Raw genomic sequence first — 23,510 nt, forward strand, 5'->3', positions numbered from 1 at the left:
TGCTTAAAACACAACAACAACAACAATAACAGCAATAACAACAGCAACACAGCGGACGATCTGAGTACGCGCCAAAACACAAAATCGAGGGCTGCTGCAACAGTTGTGAGTTCGAAAATTTACAAACGTTTTGTACAATTATTTACGTGTATAATCTATTAATAAATTATTCAACATTTTAGCATTAAATATAATAAAATCTGATTTATTTATTTGTTCACTATTATATTTCTGGTTTATTTATTTTACATTTAATACTTATAATATATGTAAAAGTAATAGTAATGACAATCATAATAATTATTACAATAAGAATATAAGTAGTAAAATAAATAAAATAAAACGAAATTACCAATATTTTTCAGATTTGTACTTTTTCACACCAAGGTCGCTTTTCGTATACATTTCGTGCAGCCCTCGCACGAAGGCTAGTTGCTCTTCACCAACACATGCGCAGCGAGTCAAACAAACAAATAAAATGTGAAGCAGAAATGGCAAAAAATTAAACAAACAAGTAGACAGGAGCGGTTCAGGTTTGAATCCAGTTGCTAGGGCAGCGGGTGGCGACGTTGGACGGGGGCCGCTGCTGAGGAGTTGAACGAACGCCTGAAGAATAGCACACTTCAGAAAAAAAGGCGCTGAGCGCCAAAATAAAACAACAAAACATATGAAACAGAAATATATTTTCTACTACGTCGTAGTAAAATTTTAGAAAGGTTTTTTTTTTTTTTTTTTTTTTTTGATTGTGTAGAATTTCGCCTCAATATGCCATTTGCTGTAGTTATTTGTTTTTGTTTAGTTTTGTTTGCTCGTTAACTGAGTGGATGGCTGGGCTGAGCAACAGAATGGGTGTTGGGAGGGGGCGGCATGTGGTGTGGTTAGTGTACGCGAGAGGGGTTGGGGGGAACAGTGCCAGGCAGGTGCTGCGCTGATATCGCCCCATTCAGTTGCTCTTTCGCTCTCACTCACACTCAAGCATGGCGGGCCCCGTTGTTCACCGCAGCCCCCCCCCCCCCCCCCCCCCTTCATGCCATTTGCTTGTTTGTTTGTTTTGCGTGCCGTGTTTTATTGTTTATGGTTGTAGTTGTAGTTGTATTTGTAGTTGTTGCTGTTGCTTGGTGCGTAGTTTTTACGTTCGTCATCGTTGGTTTGGTATTTCCGTCTTCAGCTAAAGGCTGACGTTGACTGCTGCGCTGATACACATAGAAACTGGCAAGTGTATGCATGATACACACACACATGCATACGTTTATGTGCATGTGTGTGTTTATGTGTTTGTAGTTCGCCTTGAGCAGCGTCGTTGTCGTCGTCATAGACTTTCTGCAGTTGTTCAATTTTCTGCTATGCAAACAACAATGCATTTGTATGCGTGCGTATAGACACACACACAAACATACATGTGTACATATGCATACATGTAGCTGTAATTCTTATTTGCTAGCATTGTGCTATTGCAGCAGCTGTTTTGTTTTTGTAGCCAACAGCGCTGCTCGCGGTTGCTGCTTTTGTTGTTCTTGCTTGCCGTTGTCAAAGTGCATTGCGTTTTCATGCTGTGCGTGGGGGGCGTCGACAATAGTATTGCTGTCTCTGTTCCGCTAGTTGTTTTTGTTGTTTGTTATCTTGCAATCTCTCGTGCGCAAACTCTCACGTGTCGCTAGACGGAATCAAATTGCTTGCTCACTGCCTTGTCTAATGCACAGTGGCCTTAGCTTAGTCATTCGATATGGAAATTGCAATTCAGCATGAACTAGTTATTCTGCTTTTGAGGAATTCCAATCAGAGTGACCCACTGTGCGCAGTTTGAAATGCTAATTAAGACTCCTTTTTGGCTGTCTCTATGGGCAAGTAATCAAATAAGTTTGATGAAGGGATGAAGAATGGTCAGTAGGCTAAGCCCTTTAATGTTTGAACTCATGAGGCATGTACGCTGCTGCTGCTGACGTCGCCGTCGACGCCACGAGCAAACACTTGTTTGCACAGTGAGCTCAAACACGAAGTGCGGCCGAGCAAAAGAGAGAAAGAGAGCATTTACAACTAGGAAGCGTCGCTAACGGCACAGGCAGCGATGGCTGCTGCGACGCCAGCAGCGCAGTCGCTGCTTGTTTACAATGTTTGTGCGTGGGTCGCCGGCGTATGCCGCTGACATGTATAAAAATTAAGACGTACGCGGCACCGAGACCTGACCCGAGCAACACAGTCCAACAAGCCGATCAAATCCGAAGTGAGAGACGAGCCGAGTCAAACAGCCGCCCACATACAGAGGCACACACAAACACAACGCGGGCAGCGACGTTGACGGTGACGTTGGCGCAGCTGAAGGTCATTATGCCGACGTCGTCGTCGTTGCTGCTTCTCTTGAGCTTTCTGCGCTGCTTGTTTTTTTTATTGTTGGACTTCGGCTATGGAATTGTGTAAACATCACCGGCAGCGACGGCGACGACGACGACGACAGCAACGGCAATGACAGCAACAAAAACAAAGGCAACGCTGGCATTCCGAGTAAACAAAGTTTTTTTTCTTTCTTCTTTTATTTTACGCCAGCCCCTAGTAGAGACAATGCAAGAAAGTTGAGTCGTGTAAGAAGGAGAGAGAAGATGTCGGTGGTACAATGTCGCAGCAGCAGGACAGAGGAAGACGACAGCGACAAAAGGCAACGGCAGACGAAAGCAGAGCTAATGAAGATGAGCCTGCTGTGTTGTTGTTGTAGTTGTTGTTTTTGTTGCGTTGTTATTGTTGTTTACTTTTGGCCGCTGGTAGCTTTTGTTGCTCGGCTACAAAAATATGCAAAAACAACAACAAGAGAAACGGGAACGCGCAAAAAATAAGCAAGGCAGTGAATACGTAAATAGAAGCAATGAACTTAATTATTTGTTGCTGCTGTGCGAAAGGGAAGGTGAGCATGATAATTACAGCGCAAGCATGTTTTCATGCATATGTGTGTGTGTGTGCGTACTCACATATGTACATACATATTAATGTGAGTATGTGTGTTGTGTATGCTTAAGAGCAGCAATTAATCGATCACTCGGTCAATTGCTTGACGATTTATCGATTCCTTCTTCAAACAAACAATTTTCGCTTAATTGCTGATAAAATCTTCACAGTATTTTTTTAATACCCTGTAAAATAGTTTAGACGTCTTTACAAATTAGTGCAAACACTTAAATTATCATTATCAATATTTATATTTGTAACAACAAGGTCATTTTGATAAAAGCAACAAACTCATCCGATAAGCGCTTGATATACCAAAGTAAAGTTTGCTGATTTCTATTTTTAGTAGATCAAGATAATTATACAAATATTTACTATATAACGATGACTTGCCACTTGCTTAAGTTATTAAAGTCTTCAAACTGTGTCTCCGATAATTACTTTTATAAAGTGTTAATAATATTTCAAAATTTATTTATTGATAACATCAGATAAAATGGTATTCTTATGTTATTTATAAAGTAGACGTAATACTAAATAAAATACTAAATAAAAATTGAAAGTTTTAAGAGGTAGATAATTTAAAATTTAAAAATCAATGTGTAATATTTTACTAATAATAGGATAGGCTTAATTAAGTGTTTATTTGTAAACAATGTTGGTTAATTGAAGAATTAGTCTGTTATAGTTTTTAAATGTTTTTAAAATCTTTTGTTTTTTTTTTAAATGAATGAAGTCTGAAGCGATGCCATTCCTTAAAATAAAATATAATTATAGTAATAAAATATAATTAGTAATAATAGTTAAGAATTAAAGGAAAAAAAAAATATCGAAATTACTTATATAAAATGACGATTCTAAGAAAAGCTGCAAATATTAAAAAACAAAATCTTTATTCCACATTTATAATATTAAAATTCTGAGGAAAAGCTGGAGTCACTTTTTTAGAAAGTTGCACAGATAAAAGAAGCGGATGTAGTGACAAAGTACTTAGAATAAAGAATGGGGAATTTTCTACTGCGTGATTCACGGAAAATGCAAGTATTATTTTTAAGTAGAATGCGATAATGGGGAAAAGTGGATGGTGAGGGGGATGGTGAGGAGGTGAACAGAACAAACAGTGCGATAATTCAAGGCACGGCGACAACCCTGAGATGCAGCTGCAAGCTAAGACAGCAGAAGAGTAAGGTTAAAGCTGAACACCCACTCAGAGTTCACGTGTTTTTTATGGCTGTGTGTGTGTGTGTTTGTGTGTGGCTAGCGAATGCAAAAAATGCTTAATTAATTAATTTTTTTGGCATAGCTGGCAATTTGTGTTGGACACTCCATGTCATTGTTATTGTTAACAGCTGTACTTTTGCGAATTTACAACGATAATGAAAGCAAAACAACTTGTCCGGCCAACAGCAACAACAACAACAACGATCTATTTTTGCTGAATGCACACAAAAATGGCCCAAGCAAGCGTACTGTATGTGAAACGTGAGGCGGGGGAGTGACAGCCAAAGGGGTGGATGGGGAGCAGAGAGGGGGGAGTATGTAGTATGGGGAGTTCTCGACATATTCAGTGGTGTTATTGTTGCTGGTGGCCGATAAAAGCGGGGCGACAAAAAAAGTGAAATAAATTGGTTAGTAAATAAATGCTACAAGCGTATTTTCGTCAAAACAATGTCAACATGGGACAGTGGCAACAACAACAACAACAACAACAAGAGCAACAGCAGCAGCAGTTCAACATAAAACAAATAAACAACAACAAGAATAATAATGCAACTTGTGTTCTAGCTAAATATACAATGCAAAAAAATACAGCACTCGAAATACATTTTATCATAATTACGTTGCATATATGTAGCTGTCGTATTTTCTCTGCATTTGTGTGTGTGTGTGTTGTGTACGTGTTTTGGCCTTAGTAGCGATTGACAATGTGCAAATACAATTGCAAAAAGCATTGCATAAAACCAGGCGCAAGGTTGGTCACAGCTCGCACTTTGACAAAATGGACAATAATAAATGCAATGGCGGCAAGCTTTGCTAACTAACGGTTGCCCTACAATCAGTGTGACCATAGCTTGATCATTAAAGAGTGTCAAGTAAATTAGCTTAGTATTCAAAGCCAATGTAATTTTTTCAAAATGGAAATTTAACGGCTACAACTTATTTTTATAGTATACCTTAAAAAGCTTTAGCAATTTAATGAACTTGTATCGAGTATCTTCATAATACACAGTCAATTATATATATTTTATGTCATTATAATTTTTCATCTTTTTTTTCTTTCTTTTTTAAGAAATTATTAGCAAAATTCTAAATTCATTATTCGCAAATTTAATAAAACAAAGTCTTTTAGATTTATTTTTGTGTGTCTTTGCTTAGATAATGTTGTCGAAATGAAATGTAATTATTTCACATTTGTTTAATAATTTATTTTTTCGTTAAAAATTTTTTTTTTGATCATTAAAGAATGTCAAGTAAATTAGCTAAGTATTCAAAGCCAATGCAATTTTTACAAAATGCAAGTGAACGGCTAAAACTTCTTTTTATAGAAGTTACACCTTAAAAAGCTTTAACAATTTAATGAACTACTATCGAGTATCTTCATAAAACACAGTCAATTTTATATATATTTTTAGCTAATTTATAAATTTATTATTCAGAATTTAATTAAACACATTTTTTTTAGAAAAAAGTGTACAATAATATATTGAATATACCAAAAATACTTGTTCAAACGGCTAATATTTAAAAACTACTTCACCTAATGTGTAATATACCAAAAATACTAAGCCATCCTTTAAGATGTCAAGCAGCGGCCATTTGTAATTATTCAAAGCTTTGTTTGCATGCTGTGCGAACGCTAAGATCGTTGCGCTGCTTCGTTGAACTGCTTTCCTGAACTGCTTTGTTGAGCCTATTGTAAGGCTGCGAATAACTATTACTAATTGATAAATCGAATTCGTTTGCGGGCAATCGATAAATTAAGTTCTTTTCCAACGAATTGTTGAGTTAGTTTATTTATGAATTTCAAAAGTAGCATTATTATCTAAGTTTTTAAGAATTTAGTTCGTAACTTGATTGAAATGTCAGTTATGCTGAATAGGTACGTTGAAGGCGCTCAATGCGAGCAATTTATTGTTTTTGTTTTAAACAAAACAGAATGCAAATGGCCATGTCAACACCCGAAACCGCATCCCTCAAGTCCATGATTGCTCCCCTTGTCTCTCTTTCTTTCGCAGAGTGGATCAAGGGTGAATGTAGCCAACGAGTGAGGGAGACGGAAACGGAGGTAGCGGAATGCGGGAGAACTGTGGCTAAAGGCAAGCACAGCAATAATATAAATGGCTGCTCTTCCAGTTGTTGTTGTTGTTATTCTTGTTGCTCTGAATGAAATACAATAAAATTTTAAAACAAACAAATGCAAACACGCACACACAAACACAAACACACACACGCATAGTCACAAATACAGCTGCAGCCGCAGAGACACAACAAGCTCAAAATAAGGAGCATTGCGAATGCGACTAATGAGCAGCAAAACAACAACAGCAACGCATATAAGAAGAGAAGCGCTGTTAACGTCGGCGTCGGCGTCGGCGTCGAAGACAGCGTCGCGCTGTTGCCGCCAAAGCTTTGAAATAAACAAATAGAGCTAAAACAACAACAAGAACAATAACAGCAGTAGCAGTAGCAGCAGCGTGAATAACAAGGACAGGCTGTGTTGTAGTAAAACGCTTATTTACGCATACACAGTAGGCAAGGGAGGAGGTTGAAGAGGAGCGAACAAACTGAGGCGTTGCGGGGGCGTAGCAACAGTTGTGGTGCGAGTGAGAAAGACAACAAAAATGAAGAGGACGTATTTGGGAGTAGCTTTGTTTGTAAAGCGCACAGCAAGCAGAGCACACACACACACACAAACACAGGCACGTACACTTGCATATTCGTATTTGTATGTACGTTTCGATGTTTGTATGTGTATTTATATAGAGTTGTACATGTGCGAGCGAGAGGGAGAGATTGAGAGAACTCAAACTAAAATTCACGTCCGAATGCTGGGGCTGCATTTTCTATTTCGTTTTGTTGGCCCCAAAAGTTTGTTGAGAACATTAGCAAATGTTTGTTTTAGCAAACGGAATATGCTTCGTTTGTTTCATCATCATCATCATCAACAACAACAACAACAGAAGCAGCAGCAGCATTGGTTGGTAGCATCATTATTATCATTGCATTGCCTTGTTTTGTAGCATTTCATTTTGCCTGCTGTGTGAGTGTGTGTGTGTGTGGGTGTCTTACTTTGGCTTCTTTCATTCTTTCATGCCCACTGCCCTTTTCACTCAGCCATTGTTGTTGCTCCTTGTTTGCCATCATCATCGTCGTCGTCGTCGACGTCGCTGTCGTTGTTGTTGTTGTTGCTACTGTTGTCGTTGTTGTTGACGTCTGCTTGTGCTCTCTGCTACTTTTGCGTAGTTTTGTTTATTTTATTTGTTTTGCTTTGTTTTTTGTTGTTTATTTTTGTTTGATTTACGTTTGGCAGTACCGTTGCCAGTTACCCACCCAAACATCCCCCCCATCCCCTCCCACACTCTACACTCCTCATCACAACCACCTACATATTCCGGGCTTTGTTATACTCGCTACCCTAGAAAGCTAACGGGGAATTTCTAAATTAACTGTGAACCGGAAGTATTTTATCGGCCACATAAAGAATATTACATACATTTATTTATTTTCTTTAAGTTTAATATTTATTTGCTAAACATTAAATATTTTTCAAGTATTTCAATTGTAATTAAAATAAAATACGAAAACTATACTTAAATTTAAAAAATAACAATTATGTATTTTGTATTAGTTGATTATACTAAAGACATAATAATACATAAGACATTTCAAAAATTTAATTTTATTCAATACTTAAAAAAATGTAAACCTTTCATTAAATAAAACAAAATAAATTTAAATAAAAATAAATAAAATGGAATAGTAATTGTAAATAAAATGGAAATAGTAAGCTAAAATTTGATAATTAATAACTCTTAACTAAATAAAAAAATTGATATAAAAAAAATAAGTTGATATAGAAGAAATAATTATAAATTAAGTCAAAGTTAGAACAACAGAAGAAGCAGAATTTTATTTATATTCTCAAAAAATGGTTAATGGGTATCTCCGAGTCTATCATATTGAACTTAGCTTTCCTAGTTGTTTTACTTGTGCTGCTTCTTCCTCTTCTTCTGGTCTTCTGGGGGTTTGACTGGGTTTGCGGCTGTTTTCTACGGTAACGTTGCATGCCTCTGACTCTGTCACTGCTTCTTCTTCTTCTTCAACTTAATTTTGTATTATTTTCTTTTTTCTTCCATTTTTCCTTTTTTTTTTTTGTTGTTATTTATTTATTTCTTGTGTAGGTACCGTATTGACTTAAAGTTTGTTGTACTTCTTTGTCTTTCGTTTCGTTTCGTTTCGCGTCGTCGTTGTTGTTGTTGTTGTTGTTTTGTTTTGTTTTTGCTTATTGCCTGACGGAAATGCCTTGAAACATTTCTATGTTTGTCTCGGGGCGCGTTGTTCACCGTTCAGAGGTCAGATCGGACGTTACGTAGTATTCCCCATGTGTAATATATTTCCCCGATATACAAAATAAATATTGTACACTATATTCCCTTTATGTAATGGGTTCAGAATTTATTTACTTACTTAATTTTAACTTTTGAATATCTTCAAAATACAGTCAATTATATATATTTTATGTCATTATAATTTTTCATCTTTTTTTTTATTTTTTTTTTTTAGAAATGTTTATCTAACTTCTAAATTCATAATTTAGAATTAAATTAAACCAATTTTTGTTGATTATGGATTTGTTTTTGTATGTCTTTGCTTAGATAATGTTGTCAAAATGAAATATAATTATTTCACATTTCTTCGCCTTTAAAAATTTGTTTTTTTTTTTTATTTCGGTAAATTTTTTTAAAAATAAATTCGAGTTAATTTAAGCAAAATTATTGCAAATGAGAAACTATGGCAACCTTGGGGAAATCTAAAGAATGGTCACGTGCCATTATCTGCAGGCCAAAAGATAATCTAACAACAGAGGCGGGTTTGAGAGCACAAAAATATACCATGGTGCCTACCATCGAGAAAGAAGTAAATATTTTTGCATAGTACATCAATTTGTTTGAATTGTTTTGCGTTTAGGAATCGTGTCCTTCAATGGCGATGATCATTGGTAACGAATATGCCAGAATGTGGCTAAAGGATCGAGATGAATTTCAGGCGAAGACCGATCTGAATCGCAAAAAAAAGGTTATTAAGAACGATTTTGACTGGTGGCTCAAGTTGCGCAAAACCACCAAATGTTTCTGCCCCATATGAGATTTGAAATCAAAAAGCTTCGCGCTTTTTATGCACATTTCGAGAATTGCATGCAAAAGTTTTCAATAGCTTTTGAGTTTTAGCAAAGACACAAACCGTAAGCTTTTTGGCACATTGTAAGTTCAATTTATGGCTGGCCGCGTTTTAATGCGGAATTTCCTCTATAAACAGTAAATGCATAGGAATTGTTTATGCACATAAATTGTAAAGTTAATCAAACGCATTTAATTAAGCACTTAATAGAAAACTAACTGAAATACCAAAATTGCCGAGTGCTTGTTTTTTTTCTATTGTAGACATTTAATTGCATTTTGGTGGGGTAGGCTCCAAAGAGCTTTGACAGGCAGCAAGCTCGCAACAGCTTTTGCCTGCCTGCACACACAGGTTGTTTGTGTAGTTGACAAAAGCACTCGAAATATTTTTGACTGACTTCACGTGCGCTCTCCACTCTCACTCTCAGTCGTTCACTATCACTCGCTCTCGCTTACACTTGTACAGCACGGCGCTCTCGTCACACTCGTCTTGCACACTAAACGAGGCTTAGCCACCCACCAGCAAAAGAATTTGCATGCAACTACTTGTCGTGCTTGTGTGCGCTCTCTCTCACTCTCTTTTCTGCCGCTGCTGTTGCTCCCACGCGCTGTTGCCGTTGATGCTTTTGCGAATTTGTACTTCGTGTGTGCTCGTGTCGGCTCATTTGTTCGTATCGTCCGACGTTCACGTGCAAGTGTATGTGTGTCTGTGCAAGTATTTTAGCTCATTTGCAGTTTTCCATAGTGGCGCAGCGTCAATCAAAATCAAACGTTTGCCGCGTTTGGTTCGTCGTGTCGTTTCGTCTCGTGTGTGCTTGTGTTGTATGCGATTTTTTTCTATCGCCGTGTTTCAAGTTATAGCGCGCAAATGCCACAAGAAAAAATTCAATTGAATTTGCCAGCTTGTTACGCATTTCCAAACAACGAATTTTCCACAACAATAAAAGTTGTAAAAGCAGCAGCAGCAACATAAAGCGCAAAAAAAAACAGCAACAAGTCACACAAATAACAACAAATTGTTGCTGCTGCCTCGGTGGACTGGTTTATGTATTTTCTTCGCTCTCTTCTCGTGCTCGTGCTCGTGCTCGTCTATTCGTGCGTGTTCGCGTCTTTGTCGGTGTGAGTGTACGTTTACGTGTATTTGTGTGTGCAAAATAACAACAACATTTTCCACAGCTGGTAAGTTGGGGGCAAATATGATTAGAAACTTTCATTTTTCGCAGTTTTTATAGAATTATCTTACTGCTTTCATGCATTGCAATGATTCTGCTACATTTAATCTGTATTTTATTGCATTTAAGCAACAAAAAAGGCAACAATATGTTAACTTCTCACACACTCACACACATGTATGCGTGCTTGTGCGCGTATGCGTGTGCGATTTGCCAATAGCTTGCAGCACACAAAGCAAAACGGCAGTAAAATGTAGCAACAACAACAACAATTGCGACTTTGGCATAGCAAGTGCAGCCAGCAAGCAGTAAAGCAACTCAACCAGTTGACGCAGCAACAAATACTTAGTAATGCCGGCGTCGCAGTCGCCGCGAGCAGCGCCGCGACGCTTTCTTATTTTACCATGCGCGCAGCAGAAAATGAAGCCTTTTTTTTGCTGCGACGTCAAAGTAAACTGCGCTGTCGTTGGCGTGTGTCTACATATGTATGTGTGTGTGTGTGTATGTGTAGGTGTGTGTTCGTGTCTTTTGGCATTTTCAAATTGCATATTAACCACTCATACAAACACACAAATTGTTACTGGTTGAGTTTTTCAATTTTGTTTGTGTTACAAATATTTTTCACGCGCTGTTCAATTCCATTTGACTTTTAATTACATTTGCTGATCGCGTTTCACTTTGAGCATAGTTTAATTGACCAAGAGCGTATTAAATGTGTTTTTATTGTTTTGCCAACACATGTTGCCGCATTCAAGTTCTTAAGAATTTCGTTAGCCATAATATTCAATTATTATCTGCCACCATATGGGAATCATATAAATTGAATCATAATCCACTGTCCTAGTCACGCCAATTTCCAATTTCCGCGTAGTCGACGAAAAAAGAAAGACAACATGTGTGTGTTGAGTGAAATTCGCATCGGTTTAACATTCGAAAACTAGCTGTTAAAACTAATACGCATCCCACACATACAAAGAAACGCACAAGCAGTGCGTTATCTTGCAGCTTGACACACACATATGCATGCAAGCGTAAGCAATCGCACTGCTTGCAGTAGGTACGCGCGATTGCAAGCAGTGCATGTTATGCAGCGTTCTATCTCTACCTCACTCTCACTATTTCTATGCAAATTGCATACTTGTGTAATTTCGTTTTTGTTTTTGATTATCCGATCGTTTTGCAATTTCATCGTAGCTGACGACAATGTGATAAGATATTCAGCTGTTATCTAGCTTGTAATTTGTCACTCAACTGCAGCGGAAGTGAGCAGTTCCTCTGACCTTCGAAATACGATTAGACTAGACCTCTTTTTCTGCGCTTATTCTATGGAAATATCATAACGAATGACGTGTGACATCTTCGTCTGACAAACATATGGTTATGAACTAAAAATAAACACAGGAAGTTGCCGGCATGGACTAGCGAGATACCCTAATTAGAGTAAATAATGGGTTGACCCAGATTTGATTGTTTAGAAAAATAAAATGAATTTAGTATTGCGAAAAAAGGAAAAAAAAATCATTTACAATAAATAAATTAAAATGAGAAATTAATTTTCGAAGCTCTTAAATAAACGACTTAATATTTAAATACATAATATTAAATATACCAAAACTTGATCATTTTAGTTTAATAAATTATAATGAGAAATCTAATTATGTTTTGAAACTGAATATATATTGCATATATTAAAATGAGAGTAAATAAAATATAATTTGAAAATAATTAACATAAAATTTATAAAAAGGTAAAAAAATTATAGATTTTTAATGACAGCTGACTAGTCCAAAAAATTAATTTCTTTTGTAATTTCCTGTCATTCATTTACGCAAATATTTAACAATTTCAATTTGCATGTGCCGGTTGTAAAATAGGCTAGAAAAACAAACAACGAAAAATGCATAAATATTTAATGCCAACTTTCATGCACGAAGTTGCAATAATTATGCATAAATATGTGCAGGTATTCTAGTATACATGAATGTATGTATTTAACCGCAAGCCGCTTTGACATTATGCAGCCACCAACAAAAACAATGAATATTTTCAAAAAATGCGCGCACACACACAAACACACGGGACACACATAGATAGGATAGATGGACTGACGCAAAACACGCGCAACGGTATTTGTGTATGTAGATGTATGCAAGTATACATAAGTATTTATGCCAGGCATTGTAGAATATTGCGAAGAGGGCGGAGTAAGGAGCATGAAGAATCACCTCACATTTCGCTTTTTTGCAATGCTCGTCGTGAGTGAAACGACGCCCACGCGCCACAGGCAAAGTCACCACCACTACCCACCACAACCCATCACCACCCATCATCATCATCACGGTGTCATTCCATGACCAAACGGACCGACCGACACGTCGGCCCTATAGCCCTAGTACGCCTTCGCCTTCGTTTACCACCATCTTCTTGGCTCTTACATTTGTTGCACTCGTACTCTCGTGCAAAGCTTTCTCATTCACCACATTGAACTTCACCACACCCAGCCAGCCATATTCTGGCGCTCTCGCGCTTCGTGCACTCGTGCGTTCGTTCGTCGGCTCGTCCGTTCGTGCGTGTGTATTTCGTTCGTGTCTTCGGCTTCGTGTCTTGGGTGGCCGGTGTTTACATTGCATTTGCTTGCCGTGCGTTGCTCTCGCTGCCTACGTAGCAGACATCGTCGCTGTCGCTGTTGGTGTCGGTGTCGACGTCATCGTAAAGGTCACCAGCAGAAGACCAAAGCGAGATGTGATAACGGACAATGGACGCACGCGAGGTCGTGAAATGTGGGTTTTTTGGTTTCGTGGGATGCTGGCTGGTTGACTGACTAACTGAATGACTGACTGACTGACTGCTTGCTTGCAACCATATGGTCAGTGCACACTGCAAATTGCTACTTGGCAAAAGTCGACGCTTCATTTGGTTTTCAAATTGAAAAGGAAGAGACGCGACATTTTCCCCGCCTTCCTTCTCTCCTTCTTGGTGGAGGCAGCGTGGAGCTCCGCTAATTGAGACATTTGTCAACTTCCACAAATGAGAAGCAATTTCTCAGTGTGTACATACTTTTCAAAGGGAATATTATGCTTGGCAGTCGAAAGACAAAAGCGAGACGTTGAATTGTTCGCGAGTCTGGAAATATTTTTGGTGTATATTAATCAAAGCATTTTTCTCTTTTCGTTTTTCTTTATTGAAGCAACAAAAACAAGCAAACAGTAAATTTTCGATTTCTTGAGTGTCTCTCTAAAATTGCCAGCCAACTTTTTGGTCATATTGTAAAACCAATCTACCTTTTAGCCTTTTTAGCTATTTAATTGGCAGATTTGCACGCTTCGGTTTGCGACGCAATAGGGCTTCGGCCTTGAGCAATTGCGGTGGTATCAATGTGGTGGTCGAGGTGGCTTCATTATCTAACTGCGTCTTTTGCAAAATGCTCTTTTTGCTGGCATCGAGCTGTTTCAGTGACTTCTTGATGGTTCTCTTCTCGGTTTTTGGCTTCAAGTCGAGCTTAAAATCAAATTTATTTGTTTCGTTGAGGGATTTGATTTCATCTAGGAGTGTATCAAAGGTCATTGATACCATAAAGTATCGGCCTAGAGCGAAATTGATTAAAAAGTAAATGGATTTCAAGTTCATGTTTGCTTACCATTGAGTTTCTGCAGAAATCCCATGCGATTGCCCACGTCGAGTGTTTGCTTCACTGGCTTCATTAGATCCTCCTCCGGCAAATCTGTATTTTTCGCAATTGCCACGACAATTTCCCTCAATGTTGCTGGAGTCTTGATCATTTGCAGCGTATGCATTATGATGGCACCGTTAAAGTTTGGCATTTTCTTTAAATTGTTAATTGATATTGGTAGTTTTAACTTGTAATGCGATTTGTTTTCAAACTATCAAAAAATGAAATGTGCTTTTCAATTTTTGTTTTTTTTTTATAATAGTTTATACGAAGCCTGCTATTTGATTTTTGTTGAGATGGAAATGGGAAAAATATCTGAAAATGTCGTGTTCCTGTTAAAATTCCATTATACTAAAAAGCTTTCAATTTTGATGACAATAATTAAGTTTGCCATTTCAATACTCTCATCAAACTAATCGCTGCTGTCTTCCTCTTTTTATATTTTTGCTTTTCGTTCGTGTGTCAATGGCACACAGAGTCCATATCTGTATTGGACATCCATGACAATAATAACGATAAAAAACAGCTAGCTCGACTCGAATTAGGTGTTGCTTTGTCATTTGCCATTTACATCAACATGGATTGCTGCTGTTGTTGCTGTTGTTTTGGTGTTGTTGATTATAATCAGCAGGGCAGCAGAGCTAAAAATAGAACTGTCGTTGGCAAAACGAGAATCTGCGAGCCGCTTGACAACTCTATCGCAGCATATGGCAGATTGGATGTTTAATTAAACTCAACTAACGCAAGAAAACTATCGGCGTAACACATACATACAGTCAGCGCCACAAAAAAAGCCGCACTTTTAAGGGTTACGAATTTGTAACTTTCAGGGCTTGTGGTTTCATTATATGATTTCGGATTCGCCCAATTTTTTTTTTAACAAGTTAAGTGATGGTATGTTAATAAAAGTGCATACCAATTTTTATTTTAAATTTGCTTTTAATATTAAAAAAAATGTTGCTTTTGGTTTCACCCTAGTTTTAACGACTTTTCACTATTATGGCAAACTTAATGAAAAAAATCATAAAAGTAATAATAATGAAAAAATTCAACAAAAACTATTTTTTTCCAATTGAACACCTTACTAACTATAAAAAAAATTTAAATCTAGGCAATTTAACATTAGACATATTTTTTTAATTAAGCTTAATACTTAGAAATGCCGCCTTTGGCCTTAATTACAGATTTTACCCTATGGGGCATAGAATCGTAAATGGAATTCAAATATTCCTTCGTTATATCGTGTATCCATACTTTTTCTATAATTTGTTTTAGCTCCTCCATAGTTTTGGGCTTTCGCTTTCTTATTTTGGCCCCCATATAGGCCCCAACATTCTCGATTGGACTAAGGTCTGGACTGTTTTCTGGCCAATCTAACGACTTAATGCCCAATTCCTCCTTAAAATTTGTTATCTTTAGATAGAAAAATGTTAAATTTATCTGAATAAGTTGTTTTGATAACAATCGGACACTGAATAACTCACAGATCGGGCTCGATGGCAAGGTGCAGAATCATCCAGAAAAATGGGTTCTTCTTCTTCTTCACTTATGGACTCAATGCTAGGCACAACTCCACTTAAAATTATTTCTTTGTATTTTTCTGCATTGACCATACCCTGAACCATTAAAATTGATTCAGTTTTATATTTGGATATGCATCCCCATACCATAACATACGGTGAATGCTTTACTGTGGCTATGCAGCAATTTTCAGAAAACCGTTACCCACGTCTACGGCGCACCTTGAGAATTCCATCAGATCCAATGAGATTAAATTTGGACTCATCTGAGAATAGCACTCTTGACCAATCAGAATCAGTCCAATTTGAAGGAGGAATTGGGCATTAAGTCGTTAGATTGGCCAGAAAACAGTCCAGACCTTAGTCCAATCGAGAATGTTGGGGCCTATATGGGGGCCAAAATAAGAAAGCGAAAGCCCAAAACTATGGAGGAGCTAAAACAAATTATAGAAAAAGTATGGATACACGATATAACGAAGGAATGTTTGAATTCCATTTACGATTCTATGCCCCATAGGGTAAAATCTGTAATTAAGGCCAAAGGCGGCATTTCTAAGTATTAAGCTTAATTAAAAAAATATGTCTAATGTTAAATTGCCTAGATTTAAATTTTTTTTATAGTTAGTAAGGTGTTCAATTGGAAAAAAATAGTTTTTGTTGAATTTTTTCATTATTATTACTTTTATGATTTTTTTCATTAAGTTTGCCATAATAGTGAAAAGTCGTTAAAACTAGGGTGAAACCAAAAGCAACATTTTTTTTAATATTAAAAGCAAATTTAAAATAAAAATTGGTATGCACTTTTATTAACATACCATCACTTAACTTGTTAAAAAAAAAATTGGGCGAATCCGAAATCATATAATGAAACCACAAGCCCTGAAAGTTACAAATACGTAACCCTTAAAAGTGCGGCTTTTTTTGTGGCGCTGACTGTACATAAAACATAAAACCATCAAACGTGTCATTGCGCTTTATCAAAATTAAAGGTCACAGTCAAATCAAGATGTTATCTATGCATCAATAAAATTCAGTAAAGTAACGCTTGCATTCAATTGAAGCTATATTAATTACACGTAAAGTATTTGCAACTTTTGCAAATGTCAGAGATTGATATACTACAGTGTGTGTTTTTGTGCAATTTCATTCCGTTTTTGGCCCGCCATATGGAAGCCAGTGGAGCGTATACGCGATATTCAGAAACAAGCCGGGTGGCAATCTATAAAAATATCAACACGAACAGTCAAAGGGCTGTGCACAGCAGAGTTCTTTAATAGTAGAGTCAAGTAAATTGAGCAATTAAATATATTATTATAATATTATTTCTTTTTATTACACATTTGTATTTCGAAATACGATATTAAACGATTCAAGAAATGTTTAAAAAAATGAGTCAGAAATCAAAGGTTGGAATCAGATATATGTACGCTTAAACTTTAAAAACTTTTTTGATCTATAATTATTTATTTAAAGTTGTGAAAAAATAATGTATTTAAAATAAAATCTTAAAATCTTTAAGGGACCTTTAAATATACCATTTATGTATTTGTTTGGATTCTAGTATGCAAAATGCAGTCAGAGCAACTGAGGTCTTTAGACTGCTGTCTATTTATAGCTTGGATATTTATAATAAAATCGTAAAATATTTTTAGCATAATGTATTGTTATATTTGGACTTTTTTAGAGCAATTTTAATATTTTAAAGTTGAGAAAAAGATTGCTTTAAAATTAAATGGTAAAATCTTTAAAGGATCTTCAAATATTATATTTATATACATATATATATAGAATGTAGTACAACATCGATATACCAAATATATAATTTGGTATGTTTTAGTATTATTTGATATATTAATTTGATATATTTTAAGAATAATTCCTCACTGTGCTCTATAGTATATTTAGAATGAAATACATTATCGATATACCAAAAATATCACTTGGTATATTTTAGTATTATTTTGTATATTAATTTTATATATTTTAAATATAATTCCTCACTGTTGTGCTCTATGTTATATTTAGTATTCAATGGTATATTTACAATGTAGTACAAAATCGATATACCAAAAATATCACTTTGTATATTTTAGTACTTTTTGGTATATTACTTTAATATATTTTAAGAATAATACCGCACTGTTTTGTTGTTATCAAAAATGTGGTATCTCACAGTCGAGCACATTCGACTGTAGCTTTTTTACCTGTTTAATATAATATTTTTACCTTTTTTGAATTCTAGTATGCAGATAAAGTAGGAGAGACCTTCAGACTGTTGTCTATTTATAGTTTAGATATTAATATTAAAATACTTAAGTAAACCTAGTAGCTGAACTATTTTTAGCAATATAATATATTGTTCTTTTCTCTAACTCCCTTGTAATAAATAGTTTTTAAAGAACAGCTCATACGTGATTAGAGGAAACTATTCAGCTATTTAGCATAAGATGTGTCCATATGTGTGGCATCTGCATAGTATCTGCCACACGCTCCATTGTGTGGGCGTCGGTAGGAGGAATCAACAACAACAGACCCTTTGCATACAGCTCGACGTGTGTGTCAAATTATACTTGTGCACAGTGGCACAATTTTCGTTTAGCCACGTCGCAGTTGACGTCAATGCTGCTCAAAAAGCAAACACAGAAGCCAGGAGAGAGACGAGGGAGGAGAGAGGAGAGGGGTTGAGTTGAAATAGGACTACAACTAATAGCCTCTTGAGCTGCAGCAGCATGACTTGTCAGAATGTTGTTGAGCAGGACCTTTGCTTTGATGTTGTAAATATATGTTGTACGTTATATACTATAAATCGTGCGTATATACCGTATATTATCTGCAATAAATCTCGCATTGTGTTGTCAAAACTTTGTGACAAATTCGCAATTTGAGCAATCGATTGAAAGTAAATTAGAGTTCTGATGACAATCGACATCCGTTTTTGCTCCTTTTTTGATAGCAGTCCCTTGACCCGTTAACCGTCTGTCGTCTTTGGTTGTCTGTCAATTTGTCAATTTGTCGCATTTCGAATTTTCTCTTTCTTATTTTTTTGTTGCTATGTGTTGTTGTTGTTTAAGTCAATTAATTGAAGCCATTGCTGGCTGGCTGGCTGGCTGGCTGTCTGTGCCTGGCCTGCCCTTTGCGCTTGTATAATTATCATGTGGCAACGGCAACTGCGATGTGGCAAGTTTTATACGCTTTTGCGTCCTAATTACTCACACTGTTCCCATTTGATTGTGCCACAGCCGACCCAGACTTGCTATTAGTGCACGTTGTGTGTTGACTTAAATCCTTAAGCGCCTTTCTGTTGCCTGTCTGCCACCGACTCCAATGAATACAGTTAGTTGAGGCACAAATGTGGGCTAAGTTGCCGGCTCTCCACACTCAACTAAGGGGACTTAGGCATCAACGCAATTTTGATACCCTACGCCAAAAGGACTCAATTGAGTTGATTGCCATGAACGTTAAATATAGTCGGAGATATTTTGTGTTGTATTTTAGAAATAAAAGTAATTGTAAAACATAATTACAAAGTTGGCTAAAGTATAATAATAATACATTGATTTCTTTCACTATCCTATATTTATGACTTTTAAATAACCCAACAGAGTATAATAATAATACTCAGACCTATTTGATATATTATTTAATATGCTTAGAATAACATTTAATTTTATTATAAAATAATTTAAAAGCTTTCTAAGTTAATAAATGCATTTATTTGCTTACAAAATTAGCATGTACCATTTTATTACATGTTCTGTAATTAAAACCATTTTTAATTTAGCTACAATCATAATTAAAAAGTGTGTCCTCAGAAAAGTTAGTAAATATATAATGAAAACAACTTAAAATTGTGTTAGAAAGATTCCTAAAAAACTCTGCTAGAGTATTAGAAGTTCAGTACATTTGTTTTCTCTCCATTTCATTCCCTTAAATACTTTGCGCAGCTGTTTGTATTGCTGTTGCTGCCTTTTGATGTGTACTTGCAACATGTTTGTATTTCATTTGGCAGCGTTGTCTTCTACTCTGCACAATATGCGTCTTGAAATCCTGCACGATTTTTGCCATATTTCTGCCATATGACAACATTGTGAATCTATCTCACAATATTGTGGCATTTATCATCTGAAAAGTAATGTGGTCATTTATCACGGGGCGTATGCGTAACAAAGTGAAATTATTAGTCAGATTAAGCCTACGCACTGCTTGAGTTAAGTCAGAACATCAAAGGGAACAAACAACCAGTCCATCCACCTGTTTTATCCTTTCAGCTTCCAGTTTTCAGTTTTTATCGCAATGTAAATAATGCCCAACGGGCACAAAACAAAATTTCAATTTGAGTAGTAAATGTTGTTAAGCCACAGCTGTGGTTGTTGTTGTTGTTGCTGTTGGTGGCCTTAACTCAACCCACCTGTTGCATGTGCTGTCGCCTTGTTGCAAGGTGAAAATTGACTGGGTCATGGCAAAAAAGAGGCTCGAGCTTTTTCTCTGCTCTCTGTTTGTGTTCTGGGGGCACGGAAATGGTTTCTTTGCTGTTGCTGCTGTTGCTGCTGGATTAGCTTGAATTTAGCACAGAGCACTTGCTACAAGTTATTGTTGCATGCTGAAATTATCATTGTTCTGGGTTTTTTCCTACTTTTTGTTAACATAAAGTTTAATTACTTTAGCGCTTTTGTGAGAAAACTTTTGCGATTGTGAAAAAAACTGTTGCATATTTTAAGGCGCAAATTATGTTGAAGCCAAAGTTGAAGTGTTGCAGAATCAGTTGCAAGTTTTTAAGTGTTAAAATTTTTAATTCAACTTACAAAATGTTTTTCCTGGTTCATATTTTGTATATGGAAGTTCTGACTTTGACCAAAGCTAATATGAACTTTTAGAACTATTGTGATTTAAAATACGAGAAAATTCAGAAATCGTATTGCAAAATACAATTAATATTTCAATTCTACATTTATTATATTATTATTGCAGTATCAAATTATTATTATTATTATTATTATTATTATTATTATTATTATTATTATTATTATTATTATTATTATTATTATTATTATTATTATTATTATTATTATTATTATTATTATTATTATTATTATTATTATTATTATTATTATTATTATTATTATTATTATTATTATTATTATTATTATTATTATTATTATTATTATTATTATTATTATTATTATTTTTTTTTTTTTATTATTATTATTATTATTATTATTATTATTATTATTATTATTATTATTATTACTTTCAATTGTTTCATTTCCTAATTAAATCATAGTTTTTAAATGTTATTCAATTACTAATTCTGACAATATTTTCTTTACTTTTCCAGTTTACAACTCAAAGCATATAAAATTATTAAACGCTAACATGCAACTGCAACAGCAGTTGCCACAAGTGGCAACCCTTGCGCTACTCAAATAAAAACCAAGTGCAACATAAACAATTCCAGGTGTTAAATAACTCTAGTGTGCAAGCAAAGTAAAACAACAATAATAATAACAACTTGATGTAAATAAACGAAAGCTGCAATTTGTTGAGCAATGGCGGCAGCTACAGTGAGCTCCCATTTGGAGGCACCAGCGAACAATGTGGATTTGGGGTGTGGCAGTTGCGATTACTACGAGAGCTGCGATGCATCGACGGCCACTGTGGACACCGATGACACTAGCGATGAGACAACAGCGATACTTATCGATAACAGCACACAAACTGAGGATGATGATGACGATGAAGAAGATGAAGAAGGCGGGAATGGGGAAATCGAAGAGGAAGCACAACGAAAAGAGACGGCAAGATCGCCGTTGCCAAAAATTTTGGAAGAGTTGGAAGTTGAAGCTGATGCTGAAAGCGAAACGCCAAATTGTATACGAAACAATCAGAATCTAAATAATAATAAAAGTGTTGACGAAGAGCAAGATGAAGCTGTGGAAGTAAAAGAGGAAGCAGAAGAGGAGGAGGAGGAGGAGGAAGTGGATCATGTGGCTAGGCTAACTGGCTTGGCCCTAGAGATGGGCTATGCACGCATTATCGATTACGATAACTTTCGCATCATCGAGCACGTTATCGAGAGCGACGATGAGCCAGATGCTGCTGCTGCTGCTGCTGCTGCTGCTGATGACCACGCTGACGAAGATGACAACGACGATGATGATGACGATGAAGATGTGGTGGATAATGTAAAAGTGCCACAAGTTTGTCAGGATTTGGTGGCTTTCATCGATGAAAGCTATCAGTTAATCGACAAGGCCGAAGGCAGCAATGGAAATGAAGCAACGCCAGCAGCGCAGCAGAATGTGGTCGATAACAACAATAACAATCGCAGCGGTACAGTGGATCAACGCATCACAAAGAGCACAGTACGTAAAGTTCAAATTGCAATCAACAAGTCCGAGGAAGCGAAACACCAACAACAACAACAACAGCAACAGCAACCAACGCCCACAACATCCAATAACGCTTTGATTAAAGCATACAAATCGAATCTAACGCCATTGGCGCCGCCATTTCAGCCAGCGGCACTCAAGTCGCAGCTGCAGCAGTCGCTGGTCGCCAGCAGCAGCAGCAACGGAAGCAATGGCAGCAATGGCAACTGCAGTTTGTCAATGGCTACAACAACAGCGCTCAGCAGGAGCACGCTTTATGCGGCATATGAGCAGACAACAGTTTATTATCAGCAGCATGCTCATTCCCCGCAACATCCGCAACAACAACAGCAACAGCAACAGCAGCAGCAACAACAACAGCAGCAGCAGCAACAACAACAACAGCAACAGTTGTCGCCAAAGCATCAGCATTGTGCTCAACATGGCGGCATACCGCACATTCATCTGCAGTCAAACAATGGAACACAACTGCTGCCCGTGCAATTGATTACATTGACGCCAACGGCAACGGCTGCAACGGCCACATCAGCAGCAACTGCTGCTGCTGCTGCTGCCGCTGTTGCTGCTGCAGGCGCCGCTGCCGCTTGGCCACTTGTGGAGGCGCCAATTTACATGGATATCAATGGCGAGTATCGCAGCTATTGTCCGGCTCATGGGCCGCCAGGCGCCAATGGGCAACCATTGCTGTCGCATCACCAGCAGCATCACACACATCATCATCATAATCATCAACAGCAGCAGCAGCAGCAACAGCAGCAGCAGCAGCATGCACATCACGCGCCACATCATCATCATCCACATCTTCAGCAACAGCAACATCAGCAGGAGCAGCAACTGAATCTCGCGAAGCAACATTTGACACCGTCGACGGCTGCGGCGGCTGTTGTAACAAATGTTAATGGAAATATCGGCCAGGCGGCAGCAACTGCGCCCCAATTGCAACTCTTGCAATTGGAAGCCGTTGTCCAGCAGCAACAGCAACAACAACAACAACAGCAACAGCCACCACAACAACGTCACCAACAACAACAGCAGCAACAACAACAACAACAACAACAACCAATTGCTGTTGCTGGCAAACGCAGCAAACTTTATCGAGGTGAGTGCCCGTTTTATGATATTTGTCGTCGAGTTTTTATCCCTTTTCATACCCTAGGCCCAATTCAATGGTTTCTTATAAAAGGGTATTATAGTTGCTGTCAACAGTAAATATATTTTAGATATGTATCATCTACAGCTCAGCTTCTTTACACATATTCTCCATTTAATCTCTATCAGATTATTAACTAACTACATGTTTCCGTTTAAGTTTGTATGTAGATGAAATGAATATTTTCACATTGTATTGCCTATAAATTTATATTTCGAAATGATTAAAATCGCATTAAAAATTAAGCATATTTTATAGCAGTTTATTTTGTGTGGAA

At 36.8% G+C, this 23,510-nt stretch overlaps 3 protein-coding genes across 3 annotated transcripts; 2 read left to right on the forward strand and 1 right to left on the reverse strand.

Annotated features, from left to right (window-relative positions):
* Positions 1–8,841: 8,841 nt before the first annotated feature.
* Positions 8,842–9,565, forward strand: LOC117564468 (uncharacterized). The gene is made up of 2 exons (XM_034243264.2): positions 8,842–9,072; positions 9,124–9,565. The coding sequence occupies exons 1-2, from the start codon at positions 8,947–8,949 to the stop codon at positions 9,298–9,300; spliced, it is 303 nt and encodes a 100-aa protein (XP_034099155.1). The 5' UTR covers positions 8,842–8,946; the 3' UTR covers positions 9,301–9,565.
* Positions 9,566–9,932: 367 nt separating this feature from the next.
* On the forward strand, positions 9,933–23,303 carry LOC127565212 (uncharacterized). The gene is made up of 3 exons (XM_052002736.1): positions 9,933–10,511; positions 21,030–23,182; positions 23,240–23,303. Exons 2-3 carry the CDS (start codon positions 21,241–21,243, stop codon positions 23,290–23,292), a joined length of 1,995 nt encoding a protein of 664 aa, XP_051858696.1. The 5' UTR covers positions 9,933–10,511; positions 21,030–21,240; the 3' UTR covers positions 23,293–23,303.
* On the reverse strand, positions 13,703–14,452 carry LOC117564956 (uncharacterized). The gene is made up of 2 exons (XM_034243911.2): positions 14,142–14,452; positions 13,703–14,088 (listed from the first exon to the last, which is right to left on the reverse strand). The coding sequence occupies exons 1-2, from the start codon at positions 14,323–14,325 to the stop codon at positions 13,802–13,804; spliced, it is 471 nt and encodes a 156-aa protein (XP_034099802.1). The 5' UTR covers positions 14,326–14,452; the 3' UTR covers positions 13,703–13,801.
* Positions 23,304–23,510: the final 207 nt, after the last annotated feature.

The sequence above is a fragment of the Drosophila albomicans genome, chromosome 2L (assembly GCF_009650485.2).
Source record: "Drosophila albomicans strain 15112-1751.03 chromosome 2L, ASM965048v2, whole genome shotgun sequence".
Lineage (NCBI taxonomy): Eukaryota > Metazoa > Arthropoda > Insecta > Diptera > Drosophilidae > Drosophila > Drosophila albomicans.

What these genes read in the sequence shown, in the direction of transcription:
- LOC117564468 (XM_034243264.2), top strand. Translation starts at nt 8,947, where the DNA reads ATGGCAACCTTGGGGAAATCTAAAGAATGGTCACGTGCCATTATCTGC. An exon ending in TGCCTACCATCGAGAAAGAA is followed by an intron (nt 9,073 to 9,123) that starts GTAAATATTTTT and finishes TTTTGCGTTTAG; the next exon opens with GAATCGTGTCCTTCAATGGC.
- LOC117564956 (XM_034243911.2), bottom strand. Translation starts at nt 14,325, where the DNA reads ATGCCAAACTTTAACGGTGCCATCATAATGCATACGCTGCAAATGATC. An exon ending in ATTTCTGCAGAAACTCAATG is followed by an intron (nt 14,089 to 14,141) that starts GTAAGCAAACAT and finishes ATTTCGCTCTAG; the next exon opens with GCCGATACTTTATGGTATCA.
- LOC127565212 (XM_052002736.1), top strand. Translation starts at nt 21,241, where the DNA reads ATGGCGGCAGCTACAGTGAGCTCCCATTTGGAGGCACCAGCGAACAAT. An exon ending in ACGCAGCAAACTTTATCGAG is followed by an intron (nt 23,183 to 23,239) that starts GTGAGTGCCCGT and finishes TTCATACCCTAG; the next exon opens with GCCCAATTCAATGGTTTCTT.